The following is a 17,125-nucleotide window of genomic DNA, read 5'->3' on the forward strand; positions in this document are numbered from 1 at the left end:
ACCCATGTCGTCGTCTTCTTCCTATGAATCTCGGCCACAAGAGTTTTCCTTCACAGACGGCTGGCTCGTGTCGGAAATTAAACTCGTCTCCTTCGCTTCACACGACAATGACAAATGAACCGATTAACTGAGATCCACACATACGGCAACACAACTGACAGACAACAACGAGAACTGCTTACTGGCTTAATAGGAACTTAGGAAGTATTTTATAGCTAGACTAGATTATTTTAGATAACATAAATCGTCAGAGAATGCTGAGATACCTAGATTAGGAAACTTAACATAGCCTAGCTACTTTAACACAGATTTCATGTTTAGCAACTAGCCAGAGAGCAAGATATATAATAAGTAGGTCCGACTTGGTACAACTTTGTAGTAACTATGTGCTAAATCTGAACACTTATTATGGATTGGAGTGAGTATATCGTATTGTTTTGGCAAGGTGATAAATGGTTTATTGAACTTTGAAAATAAAACTCGAGAGTAAATTGTGTCGGGTTCGTTAAATAATAGGTTAAGACCTTAATTAAAGGTGTCAAATGGCTAGTTAAATAAAACAAACGTTTTATACCAAATTTCTATATTTTATTTTACACAGAGCTCAAAACTTGAACTTATTATCTACAACCAGGTGGATAAATGTTCTTCACTTCTTGAAAACCATTGGAAAATCCTTACAAATAACAAAGCTAGACTTTCCACAACAAAACAAAGAAAAGTAATCTGAATAACGAAAACAGGCAATAATAATAAACAATTAGAATTTGAACTTCTCCTCACCCCAAAAAATCACTCCCAAAATTTGATGCATTTCTTCCTCTCCCTTTTCCTTCCTCACCCATACACTTGCCCTCTCTCGGGTTTGTGTGGTCTCTCTCCCTCCACCCAAAACCAGAGGGAGAAGAGCAGAGGACCCCAGGAACTCTCCCCATGGCGGCCACCATGGACATCCTCTCCGCGAAGCTCCTCCGCTCCTCCCTCCACCTCCCTTCCCCCTTTCTCCCCTCCCCGTCCCTCCCCTCCCGCCGCCACCGCCGCCCCTCCCCAATCCACTGCCGCCTCACCACCTCCTCCTCACCCTCCACCACCACCACTTCCGAGGGGGACGCGGACCAGGACCTCTCCTCCCTCCTCTCCGACGACTCTTCCTACGCGGGCATCGCGGGGTCCAGGAGGAAGCGGTCCAACAGCGGCGCGTCGAGCATCCCGTCCGGGGTGCGGCTGGAGGGCATCTCCAAGTCGTACAAGGGCGTGACCGTCCTCAAGGACGTGTCCTGGGAGGTGCAGCGCGGGGAGAAGGTGGGGCTCGTCGGCGTCAACGGCGCCGGCAAGACCACGCAGCTCCGCATCATCGCCGGCCTCGAGGAGCCCGACGGCGGCAACGTCGTCAAGGCCAAGGACAACATGAAGATCGCCTTCCTCAGCCAGGAGTTCGAGGTCTGCGCCTCCCGGACCGTCAGGGAGGAGTTCCTCAGCGCCTTCCAGGAGGAGATGGGCGTCAAGAGCCGACTCGACCAGGTGCAGGCGGCGCTCGAGCGCGCCACCGAGGACATGGACCTCATGGGGAGGCTCCTCGACGAGCTCGACCTGCTGCAGCGCCAGTCGCAGGACGTCGACCTCGGCATGGTGGAGGTCAAGATTCAGAAGCTCATGCCCGAGCTCGGCTTCGTGCCGGAGGATGCTGACCGCCTTGTTGCATCGTTCAGTGGCGGCTGGAAGATGAGGATGTCATTGGGGAAGATACTTCTTCAGGTACAGACAGAACAATAGCTTTACATGCAGGGACTAGGGAGTAATGCTGACACTTGACAAATGGCATAAAGGTTCAGCTTTTTGTTTGAACCAAGAATTGAGAGGAAATGGAATGGCATTGCGGTGAAATTGGCTATGAATTTAGATAGGATTGTCGGGTTGTTTAATGGCAATTTGTTTTAGATTTAGCTTGCGAAGTGTAAACTGTAAAGTTCCATTTTGTTTATATTGACATTGTATTCCTGATTATGTGCAGGATCCTGATTTGCTGTTACTTGATGAGCCCACAAATCATGTCGATTTGGACACCATCGAGTGGCTAGAGAGCTACCTTAAGATGCAGGATGTGCCAATGGTCATCATATCTCATGACAGGGCTTTCCTTGATCAGTGCTGTACAAAGATTGTGGAGACCGAATTTGGCGTGTCCAAAACATATAAGGGTAACTATTCGGAATATATTCTAGCAAAGGCAATATGGGTGGAAACTCAGCGTGCTGCATGGGAAAAGCAGCAGAAGGAGATTGAGCACACAAGGGAACTGATAAGTAGGCTTGGGGCTGGAGCTAGCTCAGGGCGTGCTTCAAGTGAACAAAAGGTAACTACTTGAATTGCAGCTTGCCGGTTGCATCAAATCAATGCGATCAATGTCCTATTTTCAACTACTGTTTGTGTAACTAGTTGAAAGTGTTTAAAAATAAATTAATGACTTCATAAATATTCATATAGTCTAATCTATGTTTCAGGATATTTGAATAAATATAAAGTGCATATTAATAAATATATAGAAGACATCTGGTAATACCAATTAACACACCCATATATGTAATCCATTATTTTCTAGGCGCAGCGCCACAAATATTCGTTAGATCCCACCATGTCTAAAACTAAAAGGACTGTCCAGCTCATGATCACCACATTTTCAACATTTTTTTCTTATCCAACTCATGTCAATAAAACTGATTGTTCTTTCAAATTCTCTTGCATGATCACTAAAAAGAAGTTTAGAGAAATAAAACAAAAGCATGCTCACTATACACAAAAATTACTGTCTACAAATCATAAATAAACCACGATCTTGTACTGCATCACACATTCTTCACTGCTTCAGCGTTCATAGACAAACTGCACCACTAATTTTATGCATGTATATTGGTCCTCCCACTGTACAGAATTTCATAGACAATTTAAGATTTTCTTTGCCCCCTGTTTATTAGAGAGATTGACTAAATAAGTAAAGCAGTCAAAGTCTAATAAACTATCTATTACATTGACAAATATACCACACTTGGCACAAACTTACATATCTAGAAATATGAAGAAACATGTTTATTCTTCACATAACCTCTGGTGAGTAAGCTATACAGAAGAGCATAAAAATGAGGTTCATCCATCAAGTATCAATTTAATTTGGTCTCTGTTGCTTGCATGTGTACAACTGTACATCCATTTATATTGTAGTACCAGTAGTACATATTAACTGAACTCTATCTTTTCTAGAATACCTAACTGCACCATATTACAATGGTACTGCACTAAACACCAGCACCTTACCTTACAATTTCTGTACTCATACCTAATAGTTTAGCATGCTATATTGTGATGAGTAGATGAATTTTTTAAGTTACACGCTTTATTATGTCTCTAGCCCTTGCTTATTACTGAAAGCATAATATATTTCTTACCCCTCCTGTGATTTGTCTTGTTTGAAACACTAGAAATTGGAAAAGCTTGAGAAAGAAGGGTTGATTGAGAAACCTTTCCAAAGGAAGCAGTTAAAGATCAGATTTCCTGAGCGTGGGAGAAGTGGTAGAACTGTGTTAGCAATAAATAATCTCAAATTTGGATTTGGGGATAAGGTCAGCATTATTCTACGCCAAGCTCTTTCAGGACTTCTCTCTTTTCACAACAAAGTGTGGTACTCTGTACCCCAACTCTCTGTAGATACATCCTTATTGTTTTGATAATGTATTCAGGTATTGTTCAACAATGCTAATCTCATAGTTGAGAGAGGCGAAAAGATAGCCATTATTGGTCCCAATGGATGTGGGAAGAGTACACTATTGAAACTTGCTTTGGGGATGGAAAAGCCACAAGAAGGTGAAGTGCTTCTTGGGGAGCATAATGTGCTGCCAAACTATTTCGAGCAGAATCAGGTACACCAAATTTCCCAAATGGATATTTTGTTCTTCTATGATGACTGTCTAGTGTTTATATGGTCTTTATTGCGATGACTATATGGTTTCTAAGTTGATTCAAGTAAGATCTAGCTAGGTAGTTGGTCACAATCCTATCTAGTAGTAGTAAACTGCAACACCCACCAGCCCTTCATTATTTTAGAAGTAAACATTCATGGGTACGTTTTTTTACCAGGCAGAAGCTCTTGATTTGGAGAAAACTGTGCTTGACACTGTAGCTGAAGCTGCAGAGGATTGGAAAATTGATGATATTAAAGGTCTCCTCGGTCGTTGTAATTTTAGGGATGACATGCTGGATAGAAAGGTTCAATTTCTAAGTGGCGGAGAGAAGGTAATGTGCATTTTTAGTGTATTTCTGATTTGCATACAGCAGTGCTAGCGATTTTGTGTATTTACTCATTTTTTTATTTGTTGTTTCTCAGGCAAGGCTTTCCTTTTGCAAGTTCATGGTGACCCCATCTACTTTACTGATCTTGGATGAACCAACAAATCACCTTGATATTCCATCAAAAGAAATGCTTGAGGTTGGATGCAGTTTTCAATGTTTGGAAAATCAAATCATTTTTGTTTATTTTTTATGGTCATCTGTTTCTTGAATATCTGTTGGTATTCCTTGAGCATGATGTTCTAATAAATGATTTTGCATGCATGACAGGAGGCAATATCTGAATACACAGGCACCGTCATAGCAGTTTCTCACGATAGGTATTTTGTAAAACAAATAGTTAACAGAGTCATCGAAGTTAAAGACCAGACTGTCCAGGATTATCAAGGAGATTATAATGTAAGTTGCCCAATGACATTTGCTTCAATTTTCTGATTGCATTGGAATGAGATATGTTGAGCTCTTTCCTGCTTATGTAATTTCACGAAGTACAGCTGCTCATGGCACGAAGTAGTATGTCAGCAACTTAAGCAATTGTAATGGTATTAGTCAAGATATAGATCATACGCAATGTCTCATCGACAGGCACACGCATTGAAACATAATGAGTCAGAAGTTCGCTTTTTGACTATGAAATGAACTTCTTGGCAACAAAATCATATTGCCAATGATGGTTATTCCCTATTCAGTGATAAACTGATAACATTAGCGACAAGCTTAAGAGTTTTTATCCCAGGATATTTTTAAACCCAGTAGTGCTGAAATCTTCTTCTTATCCTTGCAGTATTACCTCGAAAGGAACCTTGAGGCCAGAGAGAGGGAGCTTGCACGTGCGGAAGAGCTTGAGGAGAAAGCCCCAAAAGTAAAAGCCAAATCAAAAATGTCGAAGGTGAATAATTGACATGTCTTTTCAATGCAACCTTTGTCTGAACATATATTTACTAAGGTTTAGTTTGGCAAACTAACTCAAATTTCACTTTCCTTAACCGCAACATAGGCGGAGAAAATTGCAAGGAAGAAACAGAAGGTGCAGGCCTTCCAACAAAGCAAGCAGAAATCGAAATCGATGAAAAACTCAAAGAGGTGGAACTGAGGTGTCATGGTCCCTGATTGACAGTGCCATTCACAGCACCATACGCATCTGTGCAGCGTGATGCTGGTTCCAACCAGGCAGGCCCCTGGTGTGCTGTAAAGATATATCCCGTCTATCAATGTCAGCAACGGCATGCATACGTCAGCAACCGCCAAGGCGAAAATCCTAGTATAGCATATTATAGAAGACCAAATGATGTTACTTAGGAGGAATGTGATTTGTAACCTTGTACATAACACAGGCAGTTTCTGATCAAGGAATGCTTCATTTTGTAACGATTGACAAATGGCATCATTTGTGTTCTTCCAGCTGTGCCACTCCAACTGAAAAACCACACATTGTAGTACAATGCCACTGCTATTGAGCAGTTCTATCCCCATATGAAAATCATCTGTACTACCACTAATTTGTACTTGCTGACGATCAATGATACAGAGCAGGATGGTTCATGTTTGTTTATGCTGCAGAATAAGACTAGAACCACATTTGTCAGAAGGTGATGTAGGCATCTATCTACAGAATACCGCGAAGAGCTTTACAAGACTGCCAGAAAATACAACAACCCCATGGGCATCACGTTTTACAGCTACAATTTCGCGTTATCATCCGAGAACTTCATCAGGTGACTACGCCCAGCATTGCCCATTTCCTCCCGGAGGAGGACAGGTGAAGAAGATGGCGGCTTGTACGGCCCAAGCAGCCCTGCACCACCACTTGGTCCAGCACAAGGCTTTACCGGCAGTGGCGCCACCTCGAGGGAAGATACAGGACTGAGGCCAGCAACAGCTGCCGGGCTCTGCGTTCCAGCCGTTGCCGTTGCCGTTGCCGTTGCCGGAGTCGGCACGATTCCAGCAGACGCCAATACAGAGCTCAGCGCAGCGGCGGCGAGAACCGGGTTCTGCCCCAGCAACGCCGCGGCCTGGGCGGGGTTCCGCGCGCACATCGCGAGGTCCCCTGCGCCGGTTGCGGCCACGACGGCGTCGAGAACCGGGCGAAGCGCCGCATAAGACGGTGGCGCCGGCACAGGCGGCTCATTGTTCGTGTCCTCGTTCTTCTTCTTCCACGCCGTGAGGCCGACGTCGGCGGCGAGCTGGCAGCGCAGGGTGCGGCCCTCGAAGACGCGGTACGGCTGCTCCACCGCCTTCCGGGCGCCCTCCGCCTCACGGTACACGAACAGCGAGTACCGTTGGGAGCGCGGCCTCCCCGTCTCGGCCTCGCCGTCCACGTCGAGCCCGAACGGCCCGCCCTCGAGCTCCCCGAACCCCGCGAAGAACGTGCGCAGCCTCTCCACGCTCGCGTCCGGCCCGACGTTGGCCACGTACACCCTCCTCCCAACGGCGGAGGCGCCGGAACGGTCCGGGCCGGCAGAGGCGAACTGCGCGGAGACTGGGAATCCAGCGACACATACGCACGGGGCGCGGACGGCGCGGCGAGCGGCGGCGTGGGATTTGAACGTGAGGAAGCCGTAGCCCTTGCAGCGGCCAGCCGCGACGACGTGGCAGTCGGCGAGGGGCCCGAACGCGGAGAAGGCGGCTTCGAGGGCGGGCCCGTCGGCGCGCGGGGGAAGGCCGTGGACGAAGACCCTGCGGTGGGAGAGGGACGCGTCGGCGGCGGCGCGGATGCGGGCCAGCAGCGCGGGGTCGGCGGAGGCGGCGGACGCGAGGAGCGCGGCGAGGCGGGGCTTGGGGTAGGGATCCAGAAGGCGGCGCGCGGTGGGGGACGGCGAGGATGGGGGCGAGCAGTCGGAGCCGGAGTCCGAGCCGGGGGCTGGGTCACGGGGTTTCCGGCGCTTGCGCTTGCGGGTGGGAGTGGAGGAGGGGTGGGATTTTGGCGTGTGGCGGTCCTTCTCGCGGGGCTTCTTGGATCTCTTCTTCCCCATGGCCGGTCGGGTAGGGCAATGGCGGCGACGGCGGAATTGGTGGCAACGGCAGCGTGGCACGAATCGGCGACCTCACATAAGTAGTCTCGAGTCTCAATTCTCACGACCCAATGACATGGCATGAAGAGTATAGAAGAATAATCCTTCTAATGGAGTAACTATAAGATTGTCTGGGTGGTGTAGTTGGTTATCACGTTAGTCTCACACACTAAAGGTCCCCAGTTCGAACCTGGGCTCAGACATTTCGTTTTTACTTTTATCTTTTTTTTGCATTAGGAGTTGTACTGTATTATTGCCATTGGCACGGAGACCGGGCATTCTAATTGGAAAATGTCCAAATGTATCTTTAGAATTCTTCATTCGGCCTATACTGCATACAACCTCTTCACGTATGGAGACCGGGGCATTTTCGTAGAAACAACACCATCCAATGCAACATGAGAACACGACACGCTGATCACGAGCTAAAAAGTTGACCACACCAAGTGTGGGTGCATTTTTTTTTTTCCCCAGATGGTACAAAAGTAGTCCACCCCGTCTCAGGCTTTCAGCTGCTTTTCGGTTGATGTAATGCAATACTGCAAATATGTCGAGCGACAAAGGATAGAAAAGAATAGCACGAGCATCAGGACACCTAGCCTGGCTGAAAATTAGGCACATGCATTTGGGTATTTGGCCCTCTAGAGCATAATCTGCGTCGTGGAGTGCCACAAGAAAAAGCAATAAACGGTAGAGTAATATTTATGTAAAGCGGCAGAAAATATGAGGGCTTAAATGGAAAGCGCCAACAGAAGAAACCGTTGGAAAAGGATCGTTTTGTAAGCATAGGGAAAGACTCAAGGGTGCGAGTAGAAAGCTGCAGAGCAAATACGAGAAGAAAAATGACAGGCAGGTAAAGTCTCAAAAGACCCAAGGATGCAAAAAGAAAGCACTAGGCGTACATCTGCAAAGGAAAAAGGACCGGCGCGAGAAATCTTAAAAAAATTTGGACCATTTCTCGATTTGTGCGTGTCATCCTTGCGCAGGGGCCATGCTAATCTTCTCTGTATCGTTCCAATTTTATCGGATGTCCCCGAAGGGACGAGATAGGTGGCAGCGCGAGTGGTTATAAGTCGCTTCATCTATTCATTGCTGGCCGAGGTGGGACTAAACAAAGGTTATTGCGCCCCGCGCTCCCAGCCGGAAGCCCGGAAGAGAAGAAATAGCCATCGGATTCCCGGGCCGATGGTGGGCTAGATCTTCGCTGCGGCCCAACTCGATCTTCATGGAAACGACCAGCAAGCCTCGTCGTTGCTTCCCTTTTTTTTGCCAGATCTCATCGCTACTTCTAAAAAAAAATCATCTAATCGTTGCTTCCCGTGCTGTGGATGTGAGCTGTTAAAAGAAAAAACAAAGAAATGGTCTAAAAATTGACAAAAATTCCGTACATAATCAAAGCTAATCGACTGAGTTCCATCTTTCAGCTGAATTTTTTTTCTCTTTCGAAGAGGAGAAACATCTTTGAGTTTATGACCGCCCAATTCATTCAGAAGGTAAAGAGCAACCTCTTTCTTGAACTTTGAAAAGAGCTAGCCGATGTCAAGGGGTCCATTTTTCCTTCAAAGATGCTGTGAAAACTCTGAAGCCCGGCACCTCGTTTTGAAAAATGTTTGCAGTTGGTTAGGATGGCAGAGGGTGTGAGGAAACGGTCTGTAATAACAAGTCATTGTTCAGTCATAAGGTGAACTATGCTGGATCTTACCTAAAAAAAACTATGCTGGAACTAGCAGTTTCTGGAAATGGCAACCCATGTACTACCAATATCTGGCAAAAACATGCCATGATGTTCAGATCTGAATATGTTTCTCAAGATACAGTGTATGTGAAGTACCGATGTTCTATGTCTGTAATCAGCTCGGTAGCAAATGCAGTCCTGCAGGATATTTGTGATTTGTACTATCAGGCAGCAGCTGTACCATTTTCAGTTGCTGGATTGTAATGCTATGTACCCATAATGTTTAATCAACAAATCAATCTGTTTTTCAACATAAACAGCAAGAGCTCTCACGAAAACAAAAACAAATCCATCACCTTCTATATTTCTTCGAATACTAAACAACATTTTTTCCAAATGGCTTATTTCATAGAATTTCGAGAGCATGGCAAGATTTTACAAGCAAACAAACACAGGCGTGCAGTATAGCCTTGCAGGACCGCAAGCATTATGACTTGAGTCATAATCTGGGGAAAGAGTCTTCAATTTGTAGTATATATGACCAAAGTAATTTGCAATGCAAGGTTCTGGAGACAAACATAGGCGTGCAGTATAGCGACCGCAAGCAATATGACTTGAGTCATAATCCTGAGAAAGAGTAAAAAGTACAGCTTGTTCATTTTGTGTTCAATAATGACCAGAACATCAATCATTATAAGAATGGCTGAAATCAAACCGACACAGCTTCATCTTCGAGAACCATTCTAAGTTCAGACTGTACTAATGTATTCAACAGGCTATAGTATAGCTTCACTTCAGTTCTGAGGGAAGAGCCAGGTCGCAAACCCCATGCCACGCTTCCACGAGCCCGTTGGCAGAGGGGAAGAGAACGTGCCGTCTCTAATGTTGTAGGCACTGCAAGAACTCAAACTCTTCTCACCGTATAAGGAACGATCATGATCATCAAGCTCCAAGAAGAAGATATGATTTCCTGGCATATCGTATTGAGACACAGACATAGCTCTGGAGCATCGCCGCCCTAGAAACAAGGACTGGTCATCACCTATGGTCTTCACCTCAGCCCACCGTAACTGCCTTAAGTCAGCCTCGAATACCTTGAAATCATTCCGTTCAACCACAATCCCCTTGTCTTTCAGTGCAAGAGCAGACGGCCTCCTACATCTGCAGAAAAGCGTCCTGCGAACCATCAGCAGTGTGTCACGCGATTCAACAAGGTAGAGCATCCTAATGCTGAGCCTGCCGTTTCGTGATGCTGTGAATGTAGATGACAATCCATTAGGGCCCTTGATAACCTGACCTAAATGAGATACCCATGGACTACTGGTGATGTCATCCTTGGTGATATTGACAGCAAAGAGATCTTCATTACATGTAAGGGTGTAGAGGTTTCCCTTGTGAAATGACATCTGACTGAAGTCCCAACCAAAATGTTTCTCTGTGAGTATCGACCACGATGAGCTCCCCGGACGGCATAGAGCAATGTGACTGGACCAGTGGACGTTGAAGATTGCTGCTACAAGGTGTGGTGAGAACAAAATTTGCTTCGATTCCTTGATCATCATATGTGTGATGCCCATCTGATACGCAAAGTAAGATTCCCCGAATGGCCGACGGATGCTAGCCAGAGCAGGAAATGTCACGGTGGCCTTGGAGAAAGGGTCCATCAGGAAGCAGCCGCTGTCGTCACGTGAAAACACAAGCCACTTCCCACAGGCGCTGCCGTAGCCTGCGCAGCCAGAGACGTGGAAAGACTTACTCCGGGGGAGGCTGTGCAACGTGCCATCCGGAAGCAAGAGCAGCGGGAGCGGCGGCTGCATGGGGAGCTGCCGCGCTGCACGGCACCACTGGACGCACACGGCGCTGAAGCGGACGCGGTCGACGTGGGAAGGGAGGAGGTCGAGCACCATGCCGGCCAGGTCAAGCGGGAGGTCCGACCACGACAAGGGTGAGCAAGGTGGTGGTGCCCCTGCCATCGGACAACCTTGCAAACAAGAACAAACAGCACCATTAGTGAGTCGGCCCTGCTTTGTCGTAACAAATGTACCGAGAAACCAGAGAACAGGAAGTAACGATGCGAAACAGATGCAGAGGCGATGTGTCGAACACCTCGCGTGCACGCGCGACGTGGGTAGGGGGAGGAGTGCGAGCAAGAAGAGCGTCGACGAGGGGAGAGCAGCGGAGGGAGGTAGAAGGGTGGCGTGGTGTGGCGTGGAGGGAGAGCCGCGTACCGGAGCTTGATCGCCGGCGGCTGGCCTGGCTGCAGTTGATCGCGCTAGCAGCGGCGAGGCTAGCCGGGCTCCTCGCCTCCTCGGCTCCTCCAGGTCTTCCTGATGTTGGGGCACGACCGCACGAGGGAAATGCAGGGCAGATCTCGTTCGGTGTGGCCGTGTGGGTTGGGATTTGGCGAAGGAACTCGTGCGGTGGTAATTGCTTATTTCAGTTAATCAGATAGTACTGTTCTATCTTTCCTCTTTGCGCACAAATGCACAATTAAAGCTGCAAAATTGTGACCTCAGATACCCTTTGATCCTTCTTAGTTCAACCAAATCTGTACCTGATAATAAAAGTAATAGTGTTTCCGTCATTGGTTTTCGTCCGTCGTCCTCCCGCACGCGTTTTCCTCTTCCTTGTTCCTTCGTCCGCCCGCACGCACTAGAAGCCGCTACGCTGCGCTCCACCCACACGTTGCCGCCTTCCCATGTCCTGCCCAGCGCCGCCCCCTCCTGGCCTCCTCCGGTACTCAACGCCCCTTCCGCTCCTTTCATTTTTCCAAGACCCAGCCCGCAGTCCAAATCCTCCGGGCCCCTCCTATCTCTTCCCCACGCGAGGATGGGCCGCCACCTTCTTCCTCTCTTCTCCTCTCCAACCCTCTCTTCCCCACGCACACACCGCCACCCCAACCTCCTCCTCTCCTTCACGCCGCCGCCTCTGCTTGCCAGCGCGTCGTCCTCCCTGGCGGTGACCCAATGAGTTTTTTCCTTTTTTATTTTTCTGCAAATAAATTATAAAAGCTAAAAAATTCGAAAATAAAAAGGCTGGAAAAAAAATAAAAAGTCATAAAAATTGAAAGATTGAAAAACTAAAAAGTTTGCCAATAAAGAAAAAAAAATCCAACAGCCCCTAATTCGTCCGCCAGAATCTGGGCGGAGCTTGGCCAAATAGCCCAGAACAGGCCGAGAGGCAGAGTCAAATACTCACCCCGTTTCATAATTTTTGTCTCAAATTTGCTCAAAATGGATGTATTTATTTCTAAAAAGCGTCTGGATACATGTACGACAAGAATTATGAAACGAAGAGAGTAGATAAATCGCAGAGTTATCCCCTTCCATAATCACGGGATCATCGCGCGGCCGGCCGAGCCAACATCGTATCGCATCGCGCGTTACCCCCTAATCTCATGGGATGGATTGCCGTACATACGTTGGTTTAATTGTTCCCATGAATGCATGAATATCATCTTTATCCTGATTCGGTTGTAAGTACCTACCACGCGTGATAGCAGCAGGGCAGGATTCCCCCAGAAAGCACATAGGAAAACCAAGGCGGGCGGACGCACGCACGCAGGTCATCGTCATGTGCGCCGCGCCATGGCAGAGCTCGTCGGCCATTCGGGCATGGGGCCGCTGGCCCTCGAGCAACTCGTTCGTATACAAGATCAACTGGGACACCCTCCGGACGAAAGGGCGCAGACACCTCAAAGAGTTCGTCCATGGCGGCTACCTGTGGCGCGTAAAGATCAGGATCATCCACTTCAACGGGAGGCACTCCTCCGAAGCCGCCGGCTGGGTCTCCGTCTACCTGCAGCACACCGACGACGTCGACATGGCCGACGGCGAGACGGCCATGGCAGAGTACACCTTCAGCTTGATCGACCAAGACTAAGAGCTGCTGCATCCTCCCGTCACCAGATCCACCTCCAAGATCGTGCCTTTGGCTTCCAAAGAACAGTCCGGGTTCCGCCGGTTCGTCGCCCAAGATGCCCTGGAGGCCGGGCCGTACCTGACGGACGACGGCTGTTTCAGACTCAGGTGCGACATGGAAGTACACCACGTCTACGCGAGGCCTTCCCCCGCCCTGCGTCGTCCCGTCGCCCTGCCGCCGTCCGACCTGCACCGGCACCTCCTCGACCTCCTGCAGAGCGGACAGGGATGCGACGTGGCGTTCAAGGTCGGCGGGGAGGTGCTCACGGCGCACAGGTTCATGCTCACCACCCGGTCGCCGGTGTTCATGGCGGAGCTCTTGGGCCCCATGGCTGAGATCAACAAGACCGTGCGGGTCGATGACATGGAGGCGAGAGTCTTCAAGGCAATGCTCGAGTTCATCTACACCGACTCGCCGCCGTCCGAGACCCGGTGAAGGCGAGTTGACGGAGTCGGTGGAGATGGCACAGCACCTGCTGGTGGCGGCAGACAGGTACGGCCTAGAGAGGCTAAAGCTGATGTGCGAGGACACGCTGATCGGCAGGATCGACACGGCCAACGTGGCGGCCACGCTGACACTGGCCGAGCAGCACGGCTGCCGTGGGCTCAAGAACGCGTGCCTGAGCTTCCTCACCGGGGCTCCGGGCAACCTCCAGGCGGTCATGGCCAGCGACGACTACAAGCACCTGGCGGTCAGCTGCCCCTCGCTCCACGAGGCCATCGCCAGCGACCTCTCCGCTGTCTTGTCCGGATCACACGTCCTCAGGATCGAAGGCTACACTAAAACTACCGAACTGCTCAGCAACGGAGAAGGCCTCGCGTCCGTGGCGTTCGCCGTTGGCGGCCGACGCTGGTGCCTGGAGTACTACCCTGACGGCGATGACCCGGAGAACGCCGGTTGGGTGTCTCTCATCCTCAGGCTCCATCGCACCGACGCCGCTGTCGACGTCCGAGCTAGCTTCGAGATCAGCTTGCTCGGTCTTGACGGGAACCCAGTGCCGTCCAGCAACTTGGCTAGTGGTAGCACGTGCGAGTTGTCTGGCGGAGAAGGATGGGGCGGTGGTCTCGTGGAGACCGAGGTCTTGAAGTTGGAGGGATCGGGATACCTAAAGGACGATGCTTTCAGCATCAGGTGTGATATCACCGTAGTAAAGTAGTTTCAGGACTTCTTTGAGTGGTGGCCGGACAATGGCTAGCAAATACTTTTGCACAATCTAGTTGATCTTGCCGTGCATTTTTTTACTGTTGAGTCATTAGCGAGTGGTGGCCAGAGAATGGAGAACAAACGACACCATTAGCTTGTCGGTCCTGCTTGGCGGTTCATCATAACAAATACAGAGAAACCAAGGAACAGGAGGTAATAACGACGCGAAACAAATGCAGAGGCAATGTGTCGAACACCTTGCCTGCACGCACAGCGTCGGTGGGAGAAGTAGCGTGAGCAAGAAGAGCGTCGATGAGAGGAGAGCAGCGGCAGCGGCAGCGGGGGTAGCCGTCGGTGAATGGGTAGGAGGATGGCGTGGAGAGGGAGCCGCGTACCGGAGCTTGCTCACCGGCCGCTGGCCGGAGTTGATCGCTAGCGCCTAGCAGCGGCGATAGCCGTGCTCCTCTCCTCCGGGTCCTGATGTTGGGGCAGGATAGAGTCAGAGAGATGATGCAGGGACTCCGATGTGCGCCCGCGAGGCCGCATCAATCGGTCCGTTTGTTTTGACTTTTGACTCACCGGAAAGTTAGTACCGCCTCGCTAATTTACGCAACGGCCGACTCGTTTAAAATAGCGGTCCGTGGAACAGAGTTGTCTCCGGCACGGAGACGCAGCATCCTACGAAAGTGTACATGTAAAATAATTGTAAAAATGTACATGTAAAAATACATGTACAGTTGTACATTAAAATTGTATAGACCGGAACGGAACGAGCGTGCTATTCATTAGCACCAAGCATTTTAATTTTTAATTGATATAAAACTAATCAATACAAGAAGTAGAATGTACGCCTGATCCTATAATTATTGAGGTGTGTCAATTGGTACTGCTATAAAATAAAATTTGGAGAGTAAAATTCACAAAACCACATATTCCGGGGCAATCTTCTCACGCAAGTATCACTTTTGCTAATTTAACCGAAAACCACACATTTTAAGTCGCAATGTAACAACAAGCTCGAAATAACGTGTTTAGCGAATTTGACAGTATTCCTTACAAGTCGGGCCCACCTGTCAGGTGACACGTCGGCCGAACCCGACCCAACCCGATAGCTCGCTATGCCTGAATCTTAGACCATTTCTCTTTCACGAGGCCTCCACCACCCGCCACCTCCATCCATGGCCGGCAATGGCTTCGCTTAGACCTCTAGACTACGTCACGGTAACCACCTAGACATGCCGCACCTTAGATCCACAAGCCAAACCTCCTCCCATTCCGTGTGCTTCACGGAATGTGAGCGGCGTGCCTGTATGTCCAGGGCGCGCTCGCGCCGCCGCGGCCAAGGCCCTCCCTGAGCTAGCCGCTCCACCTTGCCCCCGAGCTCCACCGTGTCTCTATTTGTCTCCTAGATGAAGGAATCGACCGGAGGGGCAAGGAATCGACGCAGGCGGGATCGTCTTTCTCAACTCTGACCATGCGCCGTCGCTGCGTCGATCTCCTTCACCAGTGAGCCGCCGACTCAAGTGCCAGCTTCCCTAGCTTCGAGACGACGTCATGAGGCCTATGGTTCTCCCCCTCGACACTCCTGGGGCTCGAGCCGCCCCCGCCTCGAAGCTTTGTTCCGGCCGCCGGCCATTGCCGACGAGCACCACGCGCCCCCGCTCCTTTGCCACCGCGCGTTCTGCTCTTGGCGCTCGGCATTGCCGCTGTTTCCCGGGACGACATGGAATTCTCGTATTTTAGCCTTGATTTCCTCGATCTTGTCGTGACCGTGGACTCGGTGCATCTTGCGGTGCACATCGTCGGCGTTGAGCCCCTGGAGCGTGTCGTCAACGTGTTGCTCGACGGGGTCGGAGGAGAGCAAAAGGTGGTGGAGCCGAGGGGGTGGTGGAGGGCCATGGAGAAGGCCATGGTCGCCGTGGCCATGGATGGAGGATTGGAGGTGACAATTCGGGCATAACGGGCTATCGGGTCGGGTCTGGTTCGTCCAACGTGTCACCTGACAAGTGGGCCCGACCTGTAAGGAATACTGTCAAATTTGCTAAACACGTCATTTCGGACTTGTTCTTACATTGCGACTGAAAATGTGTGGATTTCCGGACAAATTAGCAAAAGTGGTACCTGCGTGAGAAGACGGACCCGAAATCTGTGGTTTTGCAAAATTTACTCAAATTTAGATCTTACTCAATTTAATTAGCACCGAGCATTTTAACTTTTTATTAATATAAAACTAATTAATACAAAACGTAAAATGTACGCATGATCCCGTAATTATCGAGGTATGTCAACTTTGTACGACTTATATAATACTGCACATTTGGATCTTATTCAATTTAAATTAAAATCACTGGCCCTAAACGCGACATGGCGGTGGAAGTGACGCCGGAGTAACACCATGGGGATTAGCGAGAGAGTATAGATATGAGATGTTTATAAAAGCCTGTTTACACTTGTCCACAAAAAATGAACGGCGGGAAATCTCTAAAAGCGCACTCTGTCCGGTCAACGGCTAGTCAAAAACCTCACATTCGGCATGAATATACTTCTTAGGAAAAAAAATCATGTGACAGGTATATACGATAACAAGATTTTTTTTTCATGATCTGCTAGTTTTATATTTAGATACCTAGGGCCTAATATTACATCTGGGTATCCTCATGTACAGCCCAGGATAGATACGGGAGCTCTCCGGCCGGCGGCGACGATTAGGACGTCGGCAGTTGCAGTTGTGTAATCTTGAGAGTAGATTTGAAATGCTTGTCCATTAATTTATTTGGCTTTGCATTTGAAAGACACAAGTGAAACATTTTCTTTATGCTTCAAATTACTCATAATTTTATTCCGGAAAACTGATTACTCTCTACGTCCAACAAAACATGTCTCAAGTTTGTCAAAATTTGAATCTATGTAAACATGACTTAGTATATATGTACATTCAAATTTAGTTAAAGTTGAGACATATTTTGTTGAACGGAGAAAGTAGAAAATCTAGAGAACTTAACGAAAAACGGAGGCATCACAGAATATTCTGGAAACT

General features: G+C 48.8%; 3 protein-coding genes, 2 non-coding genes and 1 pseudogene across 7 annotated transcripts; 3 read left to right on the plus strand and 3 right to left on the minus strand.

Moving 5' to 3' along the window:
- The first annotated feature begins 858 nt into the window (after window positions 1–858).
- On the plus strand, window positions 859–5,885 carry LOC100840256 (ABC transporter F family member 5). The gene is made up of 9 exons (XM_003577327.3): window positions 859–1,755; window positions 2,012–2,353; window positions 3,474–3,614; window positions 3,732–3,911; window positions 4,129–4,284; window positions 4,376–4,477; window positions 4,609–4,737; window positions 5,123–5,227; window positions 5,336–5,885. The coding sequence occupies exons 1-9, from the start codon at window positions 934–936 to the stop codon at window positions 5,429–5,431; spliced, it is 2,073 nt and encodes a 690-aa protein (XP_003577375.1). The 5' UTR covers window positions 859–933; the 3' UTR covers window positions 5,432–5,885.
- A 132-nt stretch (window positions 5,886–6,017) lies between these two features.
- LOC100834641 (UBP1-associated protein 2B) lies at window positions 6,018–7,310 on the minus strand. Its single transcript, XM_014902455.2, has one exon. The coding sequence runs from the start codon at window positions 7,308–7,310 to the stop codon at window positions 6,018–6,020; it is 1,293 nt and encodes a 430-aa protein (XP_014757941.1).
- Window positions 7,311–7,478: 168 nt separating this feature from the next.
- Window positions 7,479–7,552, plus strand: TRNAV-CAC. Its single transcript has one exon. It is a non-coding gene; the product is annotated as a tRNA-Val (tRNA).
- A 737-nt stretch (window positions 7,553–8,289) lies between these two features.
- LOC112269026 lies at window positions 8,290–8,392 on the minus strand. Its single transcript, XR_002960617.1, has one exon. It is a non-coding gene; the product is annotated as a U6 spliceosomal RNA (small nuclear RNA).
- A 1,139-nt stretch (window positions 8,393–9,531) lies between these two features.
- On the minus strand, window positions 9,532–14,661 carry LOC100834945. 3 transcript variants are annotated; one of them, XM_014902456.2, is made up of 2 exons: window positions 14,484–14,661; window positions 9,532–11,005 (listed from the first exon to the last, which is right to left on the minus strand). In XM_014902456.2, exon 2 carries the CDS (start codon window positions 10,995–10,997, stop codon window positions 9,819–9,821), a length of 1,179 nt encoding a protein of 392 aa, XP_014757942.1. In that variant the 5' UTR covers window positions 10,998–11,005; window positions 14,484–14,661; the 3' UTR covers window positions 9,532–9,818. The 3 variants fall into 3 exon arrangements, with proteins under 3 accessions (XP_014757942.1, XP_003575881.1, XP_024318756.1); XM_003575833.4 differs by lacking the exon at window positions 14,484–14,661 and adding an exon at window positions 11,253–11,772; XM_024462988.1 differs by lacking the exon at window positions 14,484–14,661 and adding an exon at window positions 11,131–11,246.
- LOC106866745 lies at window positions 12,232–14,161 on the plus strand (annotated as a pseudogene).
- Window positions 14,662–17,125: the final 2,464 nt, after the last annotated feature.

This window comes from Brachypodium distachyon, chromosome 4 (assembly GCF_000005505.3).
Source record: "Brachypodium distachyon strain Bd21 chromosome 4, Brachypodium_distachyon_v3.0, whole genome shotgun sequence".
Classification (NCBI taxonomy): Eukaryota; Viridiplantae; Streptophyta; class Magnoliopsida; order Poales; family Poaceae; genus Brachypodium; species Brachypodium distachyon.

Coding starts and splice junctions, on each gene's coding strand:
- LOC100840256 (XM_003577327.3), top strand. CDS start 934: ATGGCGGCCACCATGGACATCCTCTCCGCGAAGCTCCTCCGCTCCTCC. Junction 2,354..3,473: donor GTGCTTCAAGTGAACAAAAG/GTAACTACTTGA, acceptor TTGAAACACTAG/AAATTGGAAAAGCTTGAGAA. Junction 3,912..4,128: donor ACTATTTCGAGCAGAATCAG/GTACACCAAATT, acceptor TTTTTTTACCAG/GCAGAAGCTCTTGATTTGGA.
- LOC100834641 (XM_014902455.2), bottom strand. CDS start 7,310: ATGGGGAAGAAGAGATCCAAGAAGCCCCGCGAGAAGGACCGCCACACG.
- LOC100834945 (XM_014902456.2), bottom strand. CDS start 10,997: ATGGCAGGGGCACCACCACCTTGCTCACCCTTGTCGTGGTCGGACCTC.